Here is a 22,166-nt window from a genome sequence, read left to right on the forward strand (position 1 = left end):
TCGCTTGAGCCCAGAGTTGGTGACTAGCCTGGGCAACATAGTGAGACCCTCATCTCTGCCAAAAATAAAAAAATTAGCCAGGCATAGTGGCATACGCCTGTAATCCCAGCTGCTTGGGAGGCTGAGGTGGAAGGATTGCTTGAGCCTAGGAGGTTGAGGCTATAGTGAGTTGAGATCATGCCACTGTACTCCAGCCTGGGCAACAATGCAAAACCCTGTCTCTAAAAAAGAAAAAGAAAAAAATAATAGAACTGTGGTTGCTGGAGGCTAGAGGGAGGGGAAAATGGAGAGTTAGTATTTAATGGGCACAGAGTTTCAATGGGTAAGATGAAAAATGTCTGAAGATGGACCGTGGTGATGATTGCACAACAGTGTGAATGTACTTAATGCCTCTGAATTGTACACTTAAAAAATATTACAGTGGTAAATTTTACATTTAGTATATTTTATGACCAAAAAAGGTTTTTAAAATTCCCCTTTCATCTTTATCTATATTACCCCTCAGTCCATGGACCTTAGAGGAAAGTTGCAAGATTGATTTAACCAAATTGGTCTCTGGACCTCATTCTCACCATGTGTGAAATGAAGGAGTTGGCTGGAGTTTCCAGGATTTTGAGTAGAGATATTGAGTCAGAAGATGGGAGATGTGGGGAAGTAACTTCCCATGGAAGGTATTGTCACCTACTGGAATTTGGAATTCTGCTATAGGTCAGACATCTAAACTTTTTATTTAAAAAAAATTTTTAATTTAAATTAGAAAACATTTTAAGGCCAGTTGCTGTGGCTCACGCCTGTAATCCCAACACTTTGGGAGGCCGAGGCAGGCAGATCACCAGGTCAGGAGATTGAAACCATCCTGGCTAACACAGTGAAACCCCGTCTCTACTAAAAATACAAAAAATTAGCTGGGGTGTGGTGGTGTGCGCCTGTAGTCCCAGCTACTCTGGAGGCAGAGCCAGGACAATTGCTTGAACCCGGGAGGCAGAGGCTTCAGAGAGCCGGGGTTGCACTACTACACTCCAGCCTGGGTGACAGAGTAAGACTCCATCTAAAAAAAAAAAAGAAAAGAAAACATTTCAAGCATACAGAAAATCCCTACATACAGCGATTGTTTACCACCAAAAATTAATAGATGTCCATATTTTGCCATATGTAGATATGATCTGCTGGCCTTCGCCTCCCAAAGGGTTGGGATTACCGGCATGAGCCACCATGCCCGGCCTATCTATCTTCCTTAATAAATCCATTTCTACCATGAATTGATAAAGCTGTCTTTCCAATCTATGTACTTTTTCTCTTAAAAATTTCTGCTTTTTATTTTTCTATTTTCTTATGTTTTTCTTTGTTCTTTCTTCAAAGCAGATCTACTTTCTTTGAATTTTATAATCCAAAATTTTTAATTCATTTGAAAATAATTTCAAACATAAAAAATGTTGCAAAAATAAGAATCATGCAAAGAACACTCACAGGCTCTTTTTCCAGATTCACCTATCATTAGCATTTTACCCCATTTTTTTATCAATTGAAATTGATAATATATACAACATAGCATATATCATATCTAACATATATTTTTTCTGGACTACTTGAGGGTCAGTTACATACATGATACTTTACCGTAACTAGTGTGTATTTCTTATGAACAGGAACAGTCTAACATAACTACACTACCGTTACTAACTTCATAACTTTACACTGTTTTGAGTCTCCTGTGATATTCCAGTTTTGTCAATTGTCAATTTCTGTGTTAATGCTGATGTTCTTTATAGCATTTTTATAAGCTTTTTTTTGTTTGTTTTTTTGAGATGGAGTCTTGCATTGTTGCTTAGGCTGGAGTGCAGTGGTGTGATCTCGGCTCACTGCAACCTCTGCTTCCCAACCAAGTTCAGGTGATTCTCTTGCCTCAGGCTCCTGAGAAGCTGGGATGACAGGTGTATGCCACCACACCTGGCTAATTTTTTGTATTTTTAGTAGAGATGGGATTTCACCATGTTGGCCAGGCTGGTCTTGAACTTCTGACCTCAAGTGATCCACCCACCTCGGCCTCCCAAAGTGCTAAGCTTACAGGCATGAGCCACCATGCCTGGCCTCAAGCCTAATAACCTTATAGCACTTTAAAAAAAATCCAATGACACAGGATCCAAACTATGGGCAGTTATTGCATATTATTGTCACGTCTTTTTAGGTTCCTTTATTTTTTTAATTTTTATTTTCATTTTTTTGAGATGGAGTTTCCCTCTTGTTGCCCAGGCTGGAGGGCAATGGCACACCTTGGCTCACCTTAACTTCTGCCTTCTGAGTTCAAGCAATTCTCCTGCCTCGGCCTCCCAAGTAGCTGGGATTACAGTAATGCACCACCAGGCCCAGCTAATTTTGTGTTTTTAGTAAAGACGGGATTTCTCCATATTGGTCAGGCTGGTCTTGAACTCCTGACATCAAGTGATCTGCCTGCCTTGGCCTCCCAAAGTGCTGGGATTACAGGTGTGTGCCACCATGCCCAGCCTAAATTCCTTTAATCTGAAACAGTTCTTCAACTTTTATTTCCCTTCTATGACATGGACATTTTTGAAGAATGCGGTCCTCCCCACCTTTTTTAGTAGAACCTTTCTCATTTAGTGTTTTTCTGATGTTTCCTTATGATTAGATTTGAAATAATGCTGGAACATTGCAGAAATGTATTGTGCAGCATTGCATAGATATAGTATTATGTCCTTCTCAGGGTATCACATCTGGAGGCACAGAATGTCTCTCTGCCCCTCACTGGTTAATTTTGGTCACCTGCTCAAAGTGTTGCCCTATTTTCCCACTGTACAATGACTGCTTTTTATTTTATTTCCCCCTCTCCTTCCAACTCATGGCAATCTGCAGGGAGATACTTTTAGACCCTGCAAAAGTCCTGCTCCTCATTCAATATTTCCCCCTAGCATTCAAATCCACTGATGATTCTTACCTGATCCAATCTTTGCCACTATGTCTGAAAATGATTCATTTAAGTTTTTAAGTTTCATTTTTCACATGTAGGTCTTTAACCTGGAATTAATTTTGTGTATGGTGTGAGATAGGGATTGAATTCTACATTCCCCCCAGATGACTAATCAGCTCCATTTGTTGGAGTTCATTCTTTCCCAATTGGTAAGAAATGTCCACTACTTCATACATTTGCTGTTCTTGTTTCAGTACTATATATTCTATCTCATTGGTCTATTTGTTTATCCTTGTGCCAGAACTACAAAGTCTTCATTGCTATAGCTTTATAATACATGCATTTATTTATACAGTTGGTATCACTTCATAATGTAGATTTATGTAAATATAATTGCTATAGCTTTGTAGTGTATATATTTATATAAATATATAATTGCTATTTTATATATTAATATAATTACATTTTATATATTATATACTTATATAAATATATGTGCTATGTTTTATATATTTACATAAATATATAATTGTTATTGCTCTATAATAGGTTTGTATATTTTATAGGGCATCTTCCATTATATTCTTCTCTAAAATTGTTAGCTATTCTTGCCATCTGGGCAATTATATTCATTTTCACAACAACCCTCAGATTAAGCAATTGCCTAAGCTCCAAAAGCCAGTAAAAGGGTCTTTGAACCCAGATCTGTGGTAGGCCAATGCTCTTTTCCTTACTTCCTGAGGTCCTGCCAAAGGGATGATTTTCTAAGCATGGAGAAGCAGAGGTCAGGGAATCAAGTGTGGTGAGAGAGAGAAGAGAAGTGAGAGAAGAAAGGCAGATGGCAGCTTGGTGGGGGTTTGGTCTCTGGGATACAGACTTTACCAGCCAAAGGATGGAGCCTGAACTTAGCTGGCAGGACCGGAAACAGAAGATTGTAAGGAAAGGGACTGGGATCAGAGTTTCTTCTTCAGGATGGATCACCCACAGCTGTCCATGGGCAGGCACTTGTCACTTTCTGGCTGAGTAGGGCAGTGCGGCCGCAGGCTGAAGTGGGGGACTGTGGCTGCTTTTGCGCAGAGGTAGTGGTGTTGAGGGTGATGTGGGGGGCCAGAGAGCATGGAGGGGACTGACTACCTGGAAGCCAGGACAGATCCCACCCCAGAAAGGCTCAGTAGGGGCTCTCATCCTCCACTAGCCCGCCCCTCCCTACCTAATTAAGGACCCTAATCAGCTTGGGGAGATTAAGGGCTCTGGCCGGCTTGTACCCACGCCCCTGCCCTGGCCTGGGCTGGCAAGGAAGACCTGTGGGCGGGCGTCAAAAGGGGGACCGGCCCTGTGACCCCTCACCGGGGCCGTGGGCCCGAGCCCCGGACTTCCTGGTGAGTGTCAGAGGCCCCTCCGCTAGGATAGGTTCGATCTGAGCGCGCGGGCGAGTCCCTGCTGACCCCCGGTGCCTCCGACGGGGGGAGGGGCAGACCGGGTGGGGGCAGGAGGCCGGGGCAGCAGAAGGGGGCTTCGGCGCGGTGTCCTTGGCCCCGCGTTAGTCTCCCCAGCCTCCGGAGGGGGCGGCAGCAGCAGAATCATCCCATGGGTTACTGGGCTTGGAGAAACTCGGGGTCGCGGGGAGAGCCCTAAGGGAGGCCGGGGGTCTCAGTCGCTCAGCCTGCTCCATCTGTGTTCGCAGAAGCCGGCGATGACCGCCTGCGCCCGCCGAGCGGGTGGGCTTCCGGACCCCGGGCTCTGCGGCCCCGCGCGGTGGGCTCCGGCCCTGTCCCGTCTCCCCCGGGCCCTGCCCAGGCTCCCGCTCCTGCTACTCCTGCTACTACTGCAACCCCCCGCCCTCTCCGCCCAGTTCACGGTCGGGGTCCTGGGCCCCTGGGCTTGCGACCCCATCTTCTCCAGGGCCCGCCCGGACCTGGCCGCCCGCCTGGCCGCCGCCCGCCTGAACCGGGATCCCAGCCTGGCCGGCGGCCCCCGCTTCGAGGTCGCGTTGCTGCCCGAGCCGTGCCGGACGCCGGGCTCGCTAGGGGCAGTGTCCTCCGCGCTGGCCCGCGTGTCGGGCCTCGTGGGTCCAGTGAACCCTGCAGCCTGCCGGCCGGCCGAGCTACTCGCCGAAGAAGCCGGAATCGCGCTGGTGCCCTGGGGCTGCCCTGGGACGCAGGCGGCGGGTACCACGGCCCCTGTAGTGACCCCGGCCGCGGACGCCCTCTACGCCCTGCTTCGCGCATTCGGCTGGGCGCGCGTAGCCCTGGTCACCGCCCCCCAGGACCTGTGGGTGGAGGCGGGACTCTCACTGTCCACGGCACTCAGGGCCCGAGGCCTGCCTGTCGTCTCCGTGACCTCCATGGAGCCCTTGGACCTGTCTGGAGCCCGGGAGGCCCTGAGGAAGGTCCGGAACGGGCCCAGGGTCACAGGTAGGCTCCCCTGCAGGGTGCGAGGAGGTCGGTGTGTCCTGCCGGCCTCGGAGCAGCGATGCAGCCAAGCCTCTGTCCGCAGCAGTGATCATGGTGATGCACTCGGTGCTGCTCGGCGGCGAGGAACAGCGCTACCTCCTGGAGGCTGCAGAGGAGCTGGGCCTGACCGATGGCTCCCTGGTCTTCCTGCCCTTCGACACGATCCACTACGCCTTGTCCCCAGGCCGGGAGGCCTTGGCCGCACTTGTCAACAGCTCCCAGCTTCGTAGGGCCCATGATGCCGTGCTCACCCTCACGCGCCACTGTTCCTCTGAAGGCAGCGTGCTGGACAGCCTGCGCAAGGCCCAACAGCGCCGTGAGCTGCCCTCTGACCTCAATCTGGAGCAGGTAGATGGTCCTGGGAGGAGGGCAGAAGGCAAGGCAGAGGGGAGAGGACAGCCAAAGCGGGGAGAGGAGGATAGAGTTAATGAGAAGGAGGAGGATGGAGCCAGTGGAGAAAGAACCAATGGCGGTTCTAGCTGTTTGGAGTTTCCTAGGTAATGCAGAGGCTCTGGCCCTGCTTGGGGTCTCTTTGTGTACGGGGATTGCCTGCAGAGAGTAGGCAATGAGACCTCTGAAGTCCAGCGTCAAGCAGTAAACTCTAATTAACTCTAGACTGCAAAACCTTTTGCAGTTGGCTTCAGAGTAAACCCAGTTCCAGCGCCACATACTCCCAGCTGTCTACAATAAAGAGCTGGCATTCTCAAGAGAGCAGGAAGGAGGGAAGATGCCAATCCAACCTTCATCCCTAGTTCAGAGATATTTCCTCTGGGACCTCATCTGGTGGTCTTAACTTTTCAAGGGCCTAGACACCTTGCAAGAAGCAGAAAAGTCCCTGGGTGGATCCAGGGGCAACGCTAAGCAGATCCATAGCATATTTCCAACATCCAACTAATATCTAGGGTTCCCCAAGTCCACAGAATCCCAGTTCAGACCATCTAACTTCAGTCCGCCACAAAGGGGGCTAGAACCCACTCTAAGAAGGAAATTTAGATGTCAACAGGCAGTGAATTAACCACCACAAAGGCCCAACTTACAAAGGACTACATGAGAGAAGGCTGTGGGTCATAGGGGTTGCAATATTTCCCACCAATGCCCCTAGATGCCTCCAGGAGGATTTGAGGTGGCCAATGGAAAGGGAATGGGAGGGATGGGAATAGTCAGAAGAGAATACAAGTTAGGAATCATGGTGAGGTTGGATGGAGGGAGGGTCGGTCAGCGGAGAAAGGGAGGTGGAGAAAGTAGAGAGAAAAGCCCTTCAGCTCTCAGTAAGTACCATGGCTGTCCCCTCAGCTGCCCAAGCCTCTGAGCTTGTGAGTCACCCTTGATTCCTTGAACTCTTTGGCCCCACTTCAGACATCAAGCCCTGTTACTATTACCTCCTAAAGATCATTTGAATTCATCCACTTTCCCCATCCTTACTGCCACTGCCCTGATTCAGGCCACAGCACCACCAGCCCAAATCCCAAAACATAATCTCTCAAATGGTCTCTGCTTCAACACTCACCTGCCCCACACCCTTCTCCATCCAGCAACCAGATCAAGCTTTAGAAATCTGACAGATCTCACCCTGTCATGCTCCTGTTCAAAGCCTCCTAGTAGCTTCTGTTGCCCTGGATTGATGCAGGCTTCTTCACATGGCTTACCAGGTCTCATGCCTTTCTCTCTCTTCCACCTTGCATGAACTTCAGCCAGACCAAGCTACTCCGGTTTCTCTTCTCTTTTGCCTCTGAGTTTCTAGATGTGCTGTTCCCTCTCTCTTGTCCCTGCCTGCCCTGGATAATTCTGACTCATCCCCTGAGAGATGGTCACTTCTCTTCTTTCTCCAGCCTGGATTGGGGACACTCACTCCTCACTCCTGCCTCTGCAGCTTTCTCAGTTTCTCTTTTTATTCATTGCACTGCCTGAACACCCCTATTTCTTTGGCAAGAAGAAAGGTTCCTTGAGATGGGGTCTGCCTTGTACACTGATAAATCTTTAGTGCTCTCAGTGTCTGGCTCTCTGAGAGATGGGAACTGGGAATAATAGAGAAGCCTGATAAGATCGAGTGGTAACATTGGAGAAGCTTTTCTTAGTTTAGTTTTGTTTTTTAAGGAAAAATAGAAAATAGAAGCCAAACAAAAGATAGGTTGAGAAGGCTTTTAGGTGAATGACAGATGATGAGATTAAAAGTGTATGCTGGGCAACCAACAGGGAGAAGAGAGGATCTGTAGGTGATGGAGAGTTACAATCAACCAACGGTCAGAGAAGACGCTGAGTCCTGAAAAGAGGAACCAGTTAGTGGGGAGAGCAGGTGTCGCAGCCAATAGGAGGGAGGAAAAGACAGCCAATGGAAAGGGATGAAGAGTTAGCCAATGGGGAGAGACAAAGAATTAGCTAGTGGGGAGGGAGGAAGAGATAGCCAGTGGGGAGGGATCCTGGGAACAACTAACTGGAAGGTGGGAAGAGTGGATACCCTGGGCTTGAAGAGCAATGAACGAATTGGCGTGGCCAGGAAATTCTGGTCTGTCTGTGGGCTGTGATCCCGACCTCTGAGCCCCTACTCTCCTTCTCCAGGTCTCCCCACTCTTTGGCACCATCTACGATGCGGTTGTCTTGCTGGCGAGGGGCGTGGCAGACGCGCGGGCTGCCGTGGGTGGCAGATGGGTGTCCGGAGCAGCTGTGGCCCGCCATGTCTGGGATGCGCAGGCCTCTGGCTTCTGCGGGGATCTAGGACGAGACGAGGAGCCCTCATTCGTGCTGCTAGACACGGACGCAGCGGGGGACCAGCTTTTTGCCACATACATGCTGGATCCTGCCCGGGGCTCCCTCCTTTCTGCAGGGACCCCGATGCACTTCCCACGTGGGGGACCAGCACCTGGGCCTGACCCATCATGCTGGTTCGATCCAAACAACATCTGCGATGGAGGTGAGGGCAAACACCCCAGCCCCCACTGAGACAATCGCCGTGGACCATCCACAAAGTGGTGACAGAGAATGGACTCCTGTCCTGTAATCCATATTCGATGGCCTTCTAGGTCCTCTCACAGCCCCTGGCTTGCACAGGACTCCTCTCTTGCTGAACGCCAAAGCCCTCTTGGAAACTTTCTAGCTTTCCCAGACTCTCCCCTTTGAGGAACCTATGACCTCCCCCTAGATCCTCTCTGGGCCCCTGTCCCCCTTTCCTGGAGGCTCTGGCATTTGCCATGACTCCATGCCTCCTTAGCGAAGAGGCCTCCCCTGGCTATTCCTTAGTATACCTCCTCTCACTGTCCCTTCAGGACTGGAGCCGGGTTTCATCTTTCTTGGCTTCCTCTTGGTGGTTGGGATGGGGCTGGCTGGTGCCTTGCTGGCCCATTATGTGAGGTGAGTAGTGGAATAAGGTAAGTAGAAGGTGAGCTTGTACCAAAAATGGAAGTCTGCAGCAAAAACAGCAGGCTGAGTTCACTCAAGAGTAGAAGATGAGATTTTTCTTGGGGTGAGGCTGGTAGAGTCCCAGGGGATATCTGGTTTGGGGATAGCTGCCCTCCAAGACCCCTCCCCTGAGCCAACATTATCCCTCCACCCCATCCCCTGCTGGCCTCTTCTCACTGACCTTGGTCCCCTTGGTGGAGATGACCTCTTTCCCCACCAGGCACCAGCTACTTCACATTCAAATGGTCTCCGGCCCCAACAAGATCATCCTGACTGTGGACGACATCACCTTTCTCCACCCACATGGGGGTGCCTCTCGAAAGGTGGGGGAAGCAGGGAGGCAGGAGCCAGCTGTCTTCTTTCTGTAAATTTGGTTCCTTCCCTGGGCCAGCCCTCACCCCAACTCCCTACTTGGGAAGTCTGATTTCTACCCCAATTCGGTCCCAGGTCTGAGATCTAGGGAGCAGCATCCTCATCTGTGCAATGAGGGTAACAGCCCCTGTCCTGACTACTTTACTGGGGGGGAGAGGGGAAGGTGAAGCTCCAAGAAGAAAATGAACCTTGCTTTGTAAACTATAAAGCGAGCGCTTGGGGAGTAATGTCAGTATCACCTTCCCTCATTGAGATTCCTTCGACTCCCATCTTTAAATCCCCAAAACTCAGCCTAACCTCAACCCAGGACCCTGACACCAGAATATATTTTGACCTCTTGCATTGACCTTTACCCACTAGGTGGCCCAGGGGAGTCGATCAAGTCTGGCTGCCCACAGCACATCAGACATTCGCAGTGGCCCCAGCCAACCCTCAGACAGCCCCAACATTGGTGTCTATGAGGTGAGCCTGACCTCAGCCAGTTGGGGCTCTACTCCAGGAGAGGCAGTGGGGGAAGAATGCTCAGGCCCTGGTCGGAGGGAAGGTGCATTCTCAAGAGGGCAGGCAGTCATATTAAATCCTGCAGGCTCCAGGAGATAGGGGACGTGAACCCAGACAGGATCTAGGGAAAGGTCATGGATCCTTCAAAGGGAAGCACCTGGGAATCTCCCTGCCCACGGATTTTCCCCTAGCCACTTCTGGGTGAGGGCTCCTCAAAGGCTAATCACAGTGACCCAGACAGAGACCAGAGGCTGGTGCTGCCAGGGAACATGTTAGGACCAGCATCTAACCTGGTGTGGCCACTGAAGCCATCTCCGGCCTGGTCAGAGCCTCTGGCCCTGCCCCCTCAACATTACCACCCAACCCAGACCAGACTCAGGAATAGCAAGCCCTAGATGAGGGAAAGAAAGTCATGAAAAAGTATTAGGACATTGGCCTGTAATCCCAGCACTTTGGGAGGCCAGGGTGGGCGGATCACAAGGTTGGGAGTTCGAGACCAGTCTGGCCAATATGATGAAACCCTGTCTCTACCAAAAATACAAAGAATTAGCCAGGTGTGGCATACGCCTGTAGTCCCAGCTACTCGGGAGACTGAGGGAGGAGAATCACTTGAAGCTGAGAGGTGGAGGTTGCAGTGAGCTGAGATCGCACCACTGCATTCCAGTCTGGGTAACAGAGTAAAACTCTGTCTCAAAAAAAAAAAAAAAAAGTATCAGGACACTAACTGTGGGGCCAGGAAACCTGCATGTGGTCAAGTGGATGGGAGATAATGAGAACAGATTCCGAGAGAGCTGAGAGCACTGAGCAAACCAAGAGAGTAGAAAGTTGGAGCTCCTGGGCTCCAGGTCACGGAAGGAATGCAGAGGCTCCTATCATGTCACCCAGAGATCATCAAAGCAAATTCTCAGAGGAGGCACTACTGTCATTTGGAGCAGATTGTCCTAAATTGTATGGGACTACTCTGTGCCTTGAAGAATGTTTAGTGTTTCATGTCTCTGGCTCTGTCCACTAACTGCAGCTCCTAGTTTTTGTGACAATTAAAAATGTCCCCACACTTATTTCTAAATGCTCCCTAGGGGTCAGAATTAAACCCCAATTCCCTTCTAGTCCAAATCCCTTATAAACCGACAGGGCCACCTGCATAATTAGTGAGATCCAGGGCAAGAGAGAAATGAGGGGCTCCTACTTCATTCAAGATGATGGCAGAGGTCATTGAACCAAGCTCAGGCCCTTCTGAGCATGAGGCCCTGTGTGACTGCACAGGTCCCATGCCCATGAACTGGCCCTGCCAACAGCTGAGGATGAGGTCGAGCACCTGGAGGGGAGCTGTCTATAGTTCAGTTAGTTTACAATAAAGCCTGATCTATCCAGATTTTTTACTCCCGGAACAGTGCGTCTCATGGCAGTGGATGGTGGTAAGGGTTGTGATGTCAATGACATTTGTGGTTGTATTAATTCACTTAATAGGACTGTTGGTGGGCACACCTGGGGTGGTGAGGACAGCCATCCATGCCTTCTGAATCTCTGTTATCTGGGGTTGGGCTCTCTCCTAGCTGGCTGTGAAGTGGATGGGCAGACATCAGACCTCTTGCTTCAATGCTTTTTGTCACATGGAAGATGCATTCTGGGACAGCGAGCCAATGGAAATGGGGGGGTTCTAGGGCTCCCCATCAAGGGATTTTAAAAGACTGAGTTCCCTACCCCCATCCTCTTTGCTGCAGGGAGACAGGGTTTGGCTGAAGAAATTCCCAGGGGAGCAGCACATAGCTATCCGCCCAGCAACTAAGACAGCCTTCTCCAAGGTAAGAATTGGGTCTGTGATGGGGCCTAGGTGGCAATCGGTTTCTCCCTTCTTGCCTTCTCTTTGCAGCTGGGTACAGAGAGGTAGGTCTCAGTTAAGTGTTTCCCTCTCGCTAAGTGTAATCCTGGCACTTTGAGAGGCTGATGTGAGGGAGGATTACCTGAGGCCAGGAGTTCAAGACCAGCCTGGGCAACATAAAGAAATCCTGTCTCTCCAAAAATTTAAACATTAGCTGGGTGTGGCATCACATGCTTGTAGTCCCAGCTACTCTCTAGGAGTGAAGAGGGAGGATTGTTTGAGCCCAGGAGTTGGAAGTTACCATAAGCTGTGATCATACCACTGCACTCCAGCTTGGGTGGACAGAGCAAGATGCTGTCAAAATTAAGAAAAAAAAAGATGTTTCCTTCACCCTGGAGTAGGCTTTCATTATTCTCTGTCACACCGTTAGTTCTTTCCTTTGATCTTGTTGCAATGCGTAATTGTATGTTTGTCTGTCTGCCTGCTTGTTTCTGCCTCTCTCCTGGACTGTAAGCTGAGTGAGGGCCTCCTCATCCCCTCCATTGCATGCCCAGCACCAAACAGTGTATGGAATATGAGGGCGACCCAGTGAATGTTTGTTGACCTAATGATAGAAACTAAAAAGTAAGTTTCGGTTCTGTCAGGCCACTTGTGCAGAATGGTCCTAGAGGTTCTGAGTAAAATGAAAAGTTGTCAAGGAGGCTCTTAAATGGCTTATTCTGGTCCTTACAACCTTAATGTCTCCCTTTACCTCCACGCCATGCAGCCTTGGCCTGGCCTCCTTCTCTGATTCCTCTACAGGAGCTCTTGGTCACAGGTGCAGTGACTTAAGTGGACTATGTGTATAGGGATTAATGAACTTGATCACTGTTTAACATCAGGCGTTTAAAATGAAAAGTAGCCCCTTATTAGGCATTTGGAGCAAAGCAAAGCCAGAAAGGGCACCAGTCAGCTGGCTAGCCACCATTTTCTCCAGCATGCCTAGATTGCAAGGACACTCTTTCCTGCAGAGTGCTCAGTCCTGTCTTCCCTAACTCAGAGAGGGTGGGAGTCTCAGACCTAACTGACACAATGATGTAACACCAAGCAAAGCAGCCCCCGGCCAGGCTGCAGGCACAAGACATTTCTGGTGTCTTTTGAAAGTGGCACAGCTTCAGGGCGGGCTAATCCCAGCACTTTGGGAGGCTGAGGCGAGTGGATCACCTGAGGTCAGGAGTTCAAGACTAGCCTGACCAACATGGTGAAACCCGTCTCTAGTAAAAATACAAAAATTAGCCGGGCATGGTGGTGCATTCCTGTAATCCCAGCTATTTGGGAGGCTTAAACAGGAGAATCACTTGAGTCCAGGAGGCAGAGGTTGCAGTGACCCAAGATAGCCCCACTGCACTCCAGCCTGGGTGAGAGACTAAGACTCTGTCTAAGGAAGAAAGACGAAAGAAAGAAAGAAAGAAAAAGAAAGAAAGAAAGAAAGAAAGAAAGAAAGAAAGAAAGAAAGAAAGAAAGAAAGAAAGAAAGAGGGAGGGAGGGAGGGAGGGAGGGAGGGAGGGAGGGAGGGAGGGAGGAAGGAAGGAAGGAAGGGGCACAGCTTCTCCCTGGTTCCCCCAGCAAAGGCTGTTACATCAGAAGGAGAGGATGGTGGTTCCAGGAGCTTCTCCTTCATGAGTCGTTTCCCTTAAGACCCAGGCAGTTCAAAGTTTTATGGTTGGGGCTGAACCTGGTGGCTTGAGCCTATAATCCCAGCACTTTGGGAGGCTGAGGTGGGAGGATCACTTGAAGCCAGGAGTTCAAGACCAGCCCGGGCAATATAGTGAGCCCTCCCCACCCCACCACATCTCTCCAATTTTTAAAAATGTTATATAGGCATGGTGGCACATGCCTGTAGTCCCAGCTACTCAGGAGCCTCAGGTAGGAGGATCACCCGGACCCAGGATTCCAAAGTAGCAGTGATTTATGACCATGCCTCTGCACTCCACCCTGGGTAACAGAGCGAGACCTCATGTCTTAAAAAAAAAGGCTTAGGGTTAATAAATCCAAACCTGCCTGGGTCCTGATCACCAATGCAAGATTGTCTTTTCCTTCCCAGCATTAGGCTAAACCATACTCAGTATTCAAACAGGTGGCCTTTGACTATTTTGCTTTTTCCAAAGAGAGAGCCCCCCTGCATACCCTATTGACCATTTGTAAAAATCTCATCTTCTGAGTTTGGATAGTCAAAACAGATCTTGATTAACGGCCCCTCCCCACATTGCCCCTCGGCAGAGAATGTCAGTCAGCTTTCCCTCCTCAGCTCCAGGAGCTCCGGCACGAGAACGTGGCCCTCTACCTGGGGCTCTTCCTGGCTCAGGGAGCAGAAGGCCCTGCTGCCCTCTGGGAGGGCAACCTAGCTGTGGTCTCAGAACACTGCACGCGGGGCTCCCTCCAGGACCTCCTCGCTCAGAGAGAGATAAAGTTGGACTGGATGTTCAAGTCCTCCCTCCTGCTGGACCTTATCAAGGTGTGGGGGCAGTGGGGGTGGTGGGGGGATGTCCTGGGGACAAGGATGGGGAGCAGGGGAACCATGTGGGCTGAGATTGCCTCTTATCCTATCCCTTTGAAGGGAATAAGGTATCTGCACCATCGAGGCGTAGCTCATGGGCGGCTGAAGTCACGGAACTGTATAGTGGACGGCAGATTCGTCCTTAAGATCACTGACCACGGCCACGGGAGACTGCTGGAAGCGCAGAAGGTGCTACCGGAGCCTCCCAAAGCAGAGGGTAAGAGTCCCCTGCTGCTTCCCGCACTGACGAGCATCCACCGGGATCCCCATTATTTCCAGGGCTTCTCCCTCCCTTCCTCCCCACCTCTGCTCTCACACTCTCTCTATCCCACATCCACCGGACACAACTCCTGCTACCGAAAAGGTCTCATGGCCTCTGAGAGGGTGGGCTCTGTGACTGAGGAGACGGGGCTGCTGGGAGCAGGACCTGTGCCTGAGCTCCCTGCAGCGGTGTCTGCCCTAAATGGAAGTTTGCCTGAGGGTGGGGCTTGTGTCCAAGGGGCGGAGCCTTCCGTGGGCATCACCTTGTCTGAAGGGTAAGGCCTATTTGTGAGGGTTGGGCTTTCTCTGAGATCTCTCCTAGAGATAGTTGTAGGGCTACAGGGCTGGTCTCAGGCTGCAGGGTTGGTGGTGTCTGGGTGCCAACCTGGGCTCTCTGGTGAGGGTGGGAGTCTTTCCCCAGTGCCCCCACAGGCCCTTCTCCATCCCCAGACCAGCTGTGGACAGCCCCTGAGCTGCTTAGGGACCCGGCCCTGGAGCGCCGGGGGACGCTGGCTGGCGACGTCTTTAGCCTTGGCATCATCATGCAGGAAGTGGTATGCCGAAGTGCCCCTTACGCCATGTTGGAGCTGACTCCTGATGGTAAGGCTGCCCCACGGATGAAGTTTGGCAGAGGGGCACCCTGCAGCTAGGACAGAGCCAGCCTCACTCTTTTCTCTAAAGCAAAGTCCAGTGATGAAACTTAATTATGCAGAGGCCCCCTTAAAGCTGGCATCTGTGGGTCAGGGTGTGGAAAGCCACACATGGTCAGGGTGCAGAGGGTGGTCATTAGGTCCCAGACCAAAACAGCTTCCTCTGTCCTGATCTTGGACCCAACCTGCTCCCACACTGACAGAGCAGGCTCCTCTCTGTTTCTCAGGGGTCCCTGGGAGGAGCAGAGTGGGAGTGGGTAAAAGGGTAGTCCAGTCTGGTTCCAATCTGCATTGATTCTCCACAGGAATTCGAGTAAGCTACTTGATCACCTAACCCTCACTTTCCTTTTTTTTTTTTTTTTTGAGCCAGAATCTTACACTGTCGCCCAGGCTGGCACGATCTTGGCTCACTGCAGCCTCCGCCTCCCGGGTTCAAGCAATTCTCCTGCCTCAGGCTCCCAAGTAGCTGGGATTACAGGCGCCCACCACCACACCTGGCTACTTTTTTGTATTTTTAGTAGAGATAGGGTTTCGCTATGTTGGCCAGGCTGATCTGGAACTCCTGACCTCATGATCCACCCACCTCAGCCTTCCAAAGTGCTGGGATTACAGGCATAAACCACCTTGCCCAGCCTATCCCTCACTTTTCTTGCATACAATAAATGTTAGTTTCTTTGCCTGTGTCAGCTCTTACTGACTCCCAGAGTTCGGGATGCTCTTGTTCCTCCTAGCAACCCCCTTCCACACTATACTCTCCCTCCACACACACACACACTGAAGCTCTGATGCAGAGAACCCCCTGCCAGGCACCCTCCCCCACATCTTGGTCTTCAACAGTCAGGCCAGGGTCAGCTTGTGCTCTGGGGAACCCCCCTCACTGTCCCTTCATACCTCCAGAAGTGGTGCAGAGGGTACGGAGCCCCCCTCCTTTGTGTCGGCCCTTTGTGTCCATGGACCAGGCACCCGTCGAGTGCATCCACCTGATGAAGCAGTGCTGGGCGGAGCAGCCAGAACTTCGGCCGTCCATGGACCTCACCTTCGACCTGGTCAGGGGTTGGGAGTGGGCAAGGACTGGGCTGCCCTCTGGGATCCCAGATTCTTGCCAGCAATCTGGGACAGCTGCAGGCAGGCAGGCTGGCAGGACCTCTGGCCTTCCAGGCTACCTCCTAAGGAGTAGCCTGAGGGCTCAGGGTTTGGTGGGGCAGAATTAGAATTGGGGCTGTGGAGGCCTTTGGAGTAGGAGATAGAGTTCTGTCTGGGTGGGAGAAATATTCAATTCAATTAGATTAACATTGAGAACCAAGTGCTTGGTTGAGAACCAACGTGCTTGGCCTGCTGTGACAGAAAGACCCTTGGCCTGAGAGTCCAACGACTGGTCTGGCTCCAGTGCCCTGTCAATTACTAGCTAAGAACAACTGACCTCTGGAACCCTCATTTCCCACTTGCCTTCTAATCGTGTCTGAAAACACAATGCACAGCACCCCAGGGGTGCTTGACAAATAGTAGATGAATGGTGGTCAGGAATGAACTGCCTGTGAGAGGGCCTATGAAGGGGGGCATGGCAGCCCAGGTCTTCAGCAGCTTCACCAGCCTCCTTCTACTGCTAGTTCAAGAACATCAACAAGGGCCGGAAGACAAACATCATTGACTCCATGCTTCGGATGTTGGAGCAGTACTCCAGTAACCTGGAGGACTTGATCCGGGAGCGAACAGAGGAGCTGGAGCTGGAAAAGCAGAAGACAGACCGGCTGCTGACACAGATGTTGCCTCCGTGGGTGCCAGTGGGGAAGGGGTGGGCCAGGAGGGCAGCTGGAGCCCAGCCAGGCAGAGTGGCCCCCAGGCGACCTCACTGCCTGCCATCCGTAGGTCTGTGGCTGAGGCCTTGAAGACAGGGACACCAGTGGAGCCTGAGTACTTTGAGCAAGTGACACTGTACTTCAGTGACATTGTGGGTTTCACTACCATCTCTGCCATGAGTGAGCCCATTGAGGTGGTGGACCTGCTCAACGACCTCTACACGCTGTTTGATGCCATCATTGGTTCCCACGATGTCTACAAGGTGGAGTGTGTAGGGGACAAGCCCTCCTGACCTTCCCAGCCTCTAGCCCAGCCCTTCCTGCTCAGCCCCTAGCCTATCTGCCCAGTCAATCTTCTTTCCCAGACCTCCTGTCCCTTATTTATTCCTCCAGTCCCCAGCTCAGTCTCACGGCTAGCAACCTGGCTCTGCACTAACCTCAGGTGGGCCCCATGACAAGAGGCAACCGCTTCGTGTACTAGGGGAGGAAGGTTCAAAACAGAATTCGCACAACCCCTTCCCCCAGGTGGAGACAATAGGGGACGCCTATATGGTGGCCTCCGGGCTGCCTCAGCGGAATGGGCAGCGGCACGCGGCGGAGATCGCCAACATGTCGCTGGACATCCTCAGCGCCGTGGGCACTTTCCGCATGCGCCATATGCCTGAGGTGCCCGTGCGCATCCGCATTGGCCTGCACTCGGGTAACTCCCCTGTCCTCCCGGGCTCCAGCCCATCTCCCTCTTTAGGGCCTGGCTCCGGATTTCCTGTAGAGGAGGCTTATTTGGGTAGCTGGTGGAGATCATGGGTGCGAAGATCCCCGCCGACCCCTAGCATTTCCACAGGTCCATGCGTGGCGGGCGTGGTGGGCCTCACCATGCCGCGGTACTGCCTGTTTGGGGACACGGTCAACACCGCCTCGCGCATGGAGTCCACCGGGCTGCGTGAGTGTGACCGGGACAAGAGGGGGAGGTGGGAGAGAGACACGGGAGGTGAGTCCCGAACTCACGGCCTCCCCCACCACTACAGCTTACCGCATCCACGTGAACTTGAGCACTGTGGGGATTCTCCGAGCTCTGGACTCGGGCTACCAGGTGGAGTTGCGAGGCCGCACGGAGCTGAAGGTGAAGCAGGGCCCCGCCCCCTCCCGGAGGCCCCGCCCACCCTGAGCCCCCGACTTCTTCCAGAGGCCCCGCCCTGCCTAAGGCCCCGCCCATCCCGGGCCGCAGCTGCAACCTCAGCTCACCTTTCCTGACCGGGTCTCCTAGTTCCATCCAGACGTCGAGATCCCCCACCCCTCAACCCAGCCCACCTAAGTCCTTCCCTCTTTCATGTCTCCCCAGGGGAAGGGCGCCGAGGACACTTTCTGGCTAGTAGGCAGACGCGGCTTCAACAAGCCCATCCCCAAACCGCCTGACCTGCAACCGGGGTGAGGGGCCAGCCTCCGTGGCGGGGCGAGGGAGGAGGGACCCCTTCCTCCCGCTTTGTGTCTGACCCGCCGCGCGCGAGGCAGCGATGACCTGGGCCCTGCCCTCCCACCCCCATTCCCCTTCCCTGAGGCCACCGCCCCCTCCTCGCAGGGCCAGCAACCACGGCATCAGCCTGCAGGAGATCCCACCCGAGCGGCGACGGAAGCTGGAGAAGGCGCGGCCTGGCCAGTTCTCTTGAGAAGTAAGGCCCGGCCCCGGACAGGTGCTGCCCTCCTCGGCCCCCACCCCAGCCGGCGCATCCTCTCTGCTGCCTGCAAAACGTCCCACCCGAGCCAGGTGTCCCGATTCCTTTCTGACTTAGCCCGGGCTGGTTCCTAAACCCAGGAGCTTCCCCTGGGAGGAAAGCACCCGCTGGAGGAATTTTGGCTTAGTAGGTCTGGAGTGGTCTGGGAATCCAGGCTTGGAAAACCCTATAACCAAGGCCTTCTGCGACCCCTCCCCTGGCCCTATTCCATCCCCAGCGCCTAAACCTGGCGTCCCCAGAAACCTTACAAGCTGTGCACTGCACGAGAGACAACTCTAGGGGGCAGCAGTCACCAGAGGACAATGTGAAAGCAGAAGCCCTGCCCACTCCCCTCCTGCAAGAAACTCTGACCGGTGACCGGCTCCTTCCTAGGTGAACCCCCATGACCCCTTTCCTCGACTTTCCTCTGAGATACCCCTCTTTTCTTCAGGATTGTTCTGGAAGGTCCTTTTCCTGAAAGTTGCTGCTATAGGTGACCGGAAGCCTGGCTAATGCTGGTGGACTCTGCCCAGCTCTGCCTCAAAGGATTTTGGGCCTTTACAAGAGCTGGTTGCAAGCCAGCCATGTGACCTTGGGAAAGTCTCACGCACTCTCTGCTGTGATCCCCTCAGGGGCAAAATGAGGGGTGGCCTAAGTGGTCTCCATGGCCCCTGTGCACCTGACGGCTGGGTGGCTGTGGCCCTCAGCCCCAGGAACCCTGAGTCCATCAGGGATGTCAGGGTCAGGGATTCTCCACTTCCCAGTGTCTCTCAAGGACCCAGGAAGGAGGATCTGAGATTGGATGCCCCAGCCCCGGAGGAAGTGGAGTTCTCCTGTTCCACCAGAGAAGGGTTCGTCCCATGGCCTGAGGGGGCAAGGGCTTCTGTTTAGCCTCAAGCTTCATTCCTGTCTCCATCTCCCACCAGTCAGAAACTGGCTCCTTCTGTGGGCATAACCAGGTAACTTGCCCAAGTGCAGAGAAAAGCGTGCTTCAAGGCTTTGGGGAAAGGAAAGGAAATTGCACCAAACCTTTACTAACCAGAACACCTGAAGCAGAGTAGCATTCTCTGTTTAACTAGGAGCTGCTGAGCAAGCAGTTGGACAGAAAATCCTCTCGGCTTAGAATTTTTTTTGTTTTTTCTGAGTATTGCTTTGTCACCCAGGCTGGAGTACAGAGTGCAGTGACATAATCTTGACTCACTGCACCTCCACCTCCCAGATTCAAACGATTCTCCTGCCTCAGCCTTTTGAGTAGCTGGGATTACAGGTGTCCACCACCATGCCCAGATAATTTTTTTGTGATGTTAGTAGAGACGGGGTTTCACCATGTTGCCCAAGCTGGTCTTGAACTCCTGACCTCAAGTGATCTGCCCACCTCGGCCTCCCAAAGTGCTGGGATTACAGGTTGGGCCACCACTCCTGACCTCTGCTTAGATCTTTGCAACAATTATCAATGCCCTGTCCTGGCAAGTCCCCAGCTGAGTTTCCAGAGCCTGGGCTTGGTGTGTTTGACTCTTGGTGTCCATCACCATTGCTACAGACCCTGGAAGAAATTAGCAGCAGTGGCAACCACCTAGGCTGCCACCAGATGTAGTGAGTGTCTAGTCCCTGGAGGTATGAAGGTAGAACTGGAGACATCGTTCAACAGGGATAGGACAGTGAGAGGCAATTCCGAAACTAAACCCTCCCTACCCCAAGTGTGGTTGGTGGGCCTGGGTCGATAGAAATGAAGGCTCTCAATGCCCCACCCCAGACCTGCTGAGTCAGCACCTGCATTTTAACAAGTTTCCACAAGATATTGACATGCTCATTAAATTTTCTGAATCATAGAACTAAATCATCCTAGGATCCTTAAATCTTGGAAGCACTAAGATTTCATAAAAGCCAGGCTAGAAACTAGCCACCAAACTTGTTTTGTTTGGCCTATATAGTGTTTTCTTTTGAGCTAACATTTAAAAATCAAGAGCTTCCACATTTTAAAAATGTATAGCAAATTTCCTCCTTCTCTTAAGTCAGAAGCCCCACATGGGGCTTGCTTCAGCACTTAACCACAATCTGCTGCAGTGAAACAGCAACAGCCCCATTTATCCAGATGTCGCCACTCCCCACAGACTTCAAGAAACCAAGATTTTCTGAACATTCCTTTATATTCGCGCCTGGTGCCTATAGACATAGAGCTTGGGACTCCTTAGCAGATATTAGGATTATAGGGGTTCCTGGAGGGGGCTTTGCCTTTTTTAAAAAAAACTGATTCATGACTTCCACAAGCTTAGTGGTGTTCCCCTTCTTCCTAAAGGGAAAGGAAGAATGTATCAAAAATCAAAAATCCAGTACTCGTAAGTTCTGGTTACCTAAGGTGATATTGCTAGAGTGAGCAATTTTAAAACATTTTAATTCTGTTTAAATATGATGGATTAAAGACAAAAAACAAAAACCAGACACACACAAATTTTTTCAAAGTTATTGACATTCTGGAAGATTTTCCTTAATATTTTCTCTGTACTTAGGTCCCAGGGATTGAAAGGCAGATTGACATCTCTGGCCTTGGATCTGACCATGTGGACAGAGCTCTCAATCCCCTGCCTCTTCCCTCCTGTTCCTGACCCTGCTCCCTTTCCCTTCCTTCCCTCTCTCCCTGCCTGCAAGGCTCTGGAGTAGTTCATAGTGTGTGATTTCAGCAGCCTCAAGGAAGAGTCCAGGATTAAGTGCAGAGGGATTAGCTTGAACAGGCTTGGCAGGGCTCCTCCCGGAAGCAGAGGAGGATGAACCAGAGGTTAGATCCAGTTTGAAGTGGAGGTGGAGTGGGCAGGACTGAGCCTGTCCCTTCCCAGATTCACTCAGCCTCCTTCCCAGGCTGGCCTCAATCTCAAGTGACAGGATGTGATGGGGAGAAAAGCCCTGACCCATTCCCAGCTAGAAGAACTTGGGGAACCCCACCCCAGAGTTCACAGATCTAGTGGGAAAAGGGAAGGGGGAAGATGAAGGCTCAGTCTCCTCTCTGCACCTCAGCCTCCCCTCTCTCTGTACCTGTCTCCCTCTCTGCCCTATTCTCCTCTCTGTGTCCCCACCAACCCCTTTCTGCCTGGCAGTCTCTCCTTGCCTTTCTCTACAGTTTCCACCATTTCTCTGGAAATCGTATTTCCTGGGCCCAGTCAGTGTTTCAGTTGACCAGGCCCAGGAAGTACCCTGCTGACTCAGGTCCTCCTCACCCTGCTGTTCCTGGGACCTGGGCAGCTCCCAGCACATGAGAGCACCCGGGCCTGGCTTAGTCACTGGACGTCCCCCACCTTCAGATGTGTTTACACTACCTCTGCCAGCTGGCCTGCGCCAGGAGCCCACACTTGGGGTTGTCCTTGCCTTGGGGACGGCTCTGTAGCTGGCAGAGCAGTGATGGCCAAAGCAGGGACCTATCACAGCTGCTGCTTCAGTCCCACAGCAGAGACTCTACAGCATGTCCCAGGGCTCGCCCGGCGCCTTTTCTTTGTGCTGCCCCTCGGGATCTGGGCCCTGCTCCCTGTCCCCATCTGCAGTGGACCCCAGATACCCCCCTTTGAGGAGGTGGGGTGAACTGCTCCTTGGCAGGGATTTGTAACACTGCATTGCTGGGCTGTGTTTGCCAGGCTCTTGGGGACCTGGCACTGTGGATACCAGGCCATGTGCCATGGTGTTTGGGTCCTGGGAGGGTGACTGAAATAAAGGCGTGCTGTCTTCTGTCATGGTGTGTGCTCCTTTTAGCCCAGGGGGTAGTCTGAA

The 22,166-nt window shown here is 52.0% G+C and overlaps 1 protein-coding gene across 2 annotated transcripts; it reads left to right on the forward strand.

Annotated features, from left to right (window-relative positions):
* Nucleotides 1-4,499: 4,499 nt before the first annotated feature.
* Nucleotides 4,500-22,129, forward strand: GUCY2D (guanylate cyclase 2D, retinal). 2 transcript variants are annotated; one of them, XM_017972318.4, is made up of 19 exons: nt 4,500-5,337; nt 5,420-5,724; nt 7,933-8,284; nt 8,637-8,721; nt 8,990-9,092; nt 9,502-9,603; nt 11,364-11,444; nt 13,749-13,955; nt 14,058-14,214; nt 14,709-14,858; nt 15,806-15,954; nt 16,516-16,679; nt 16,775-16,967; nt 17,230-17,404; nt 17,546-17,644; nt 17,730-17,824; nt 18,044-18,129; nt 18,281-18,371; nt 18,865-22,129. In XM_017972318.4, the coding sequence occupies exons 1-18, from the start codon at nt 4,617-4,619 to the stop codon at nt 18,366-18,368; spliced, it is 3,312 nt and encodes a 1,103-aa protein (XP_017827807.1). In that variant the 5' UTR covers nt 4,500-4,616; the 3' UTR covers nt 18,369-18,371; nt 18,865-22,129. The 2 variants fall into 2 exon arrangements, with proteins under 2 accessions (XP_017827807.1, XP_078229106.1); XM_078372980.1 differs by having other exon boundaries at nt 5,423-5,724.
* The last annotated feature ends 37 nt before the right edge of the window (nt 22,130-22,166 follow it).

Source organism: Callithrix jacchus, chromosome 5, assembly GCF_049354715.1.
Source record: "Callithrix jacchus isolate 240 chromosome 5, calJac240_pri, whole genome shotgun sequence".
Classification (NCBI taxonomy): domain Eukaryota; kingdom Metazoa; phylum Chordata; class Mammalia; order Primates; family Cebidae; genus Callithrix; species Callithrix jacchus.

Coding starts and splice junctions, on each gene's coding strand:
- GUCY2D (XM_017972318.4), top strand. CDS start 4,617: ATGACCGCCTGCGCCCGCCGAGCGGGTGGGCTTCCGGACCCCGGGCTC. Junction 8,285..8,636: donor AAACAACATCTGCGATGGAG/GTGAGGGCAAAC, acceptor CTGTCCCTTCAG/GACTGGAGCCGGGTTTCATC. Junction 9,093..9,501: donor ATGGGGGTGCCTCTCGAAAG/GTGGGGGAAGCA, acceptor TTTACCCACTAG/GTGGCCCAGGGGAGTCGATC.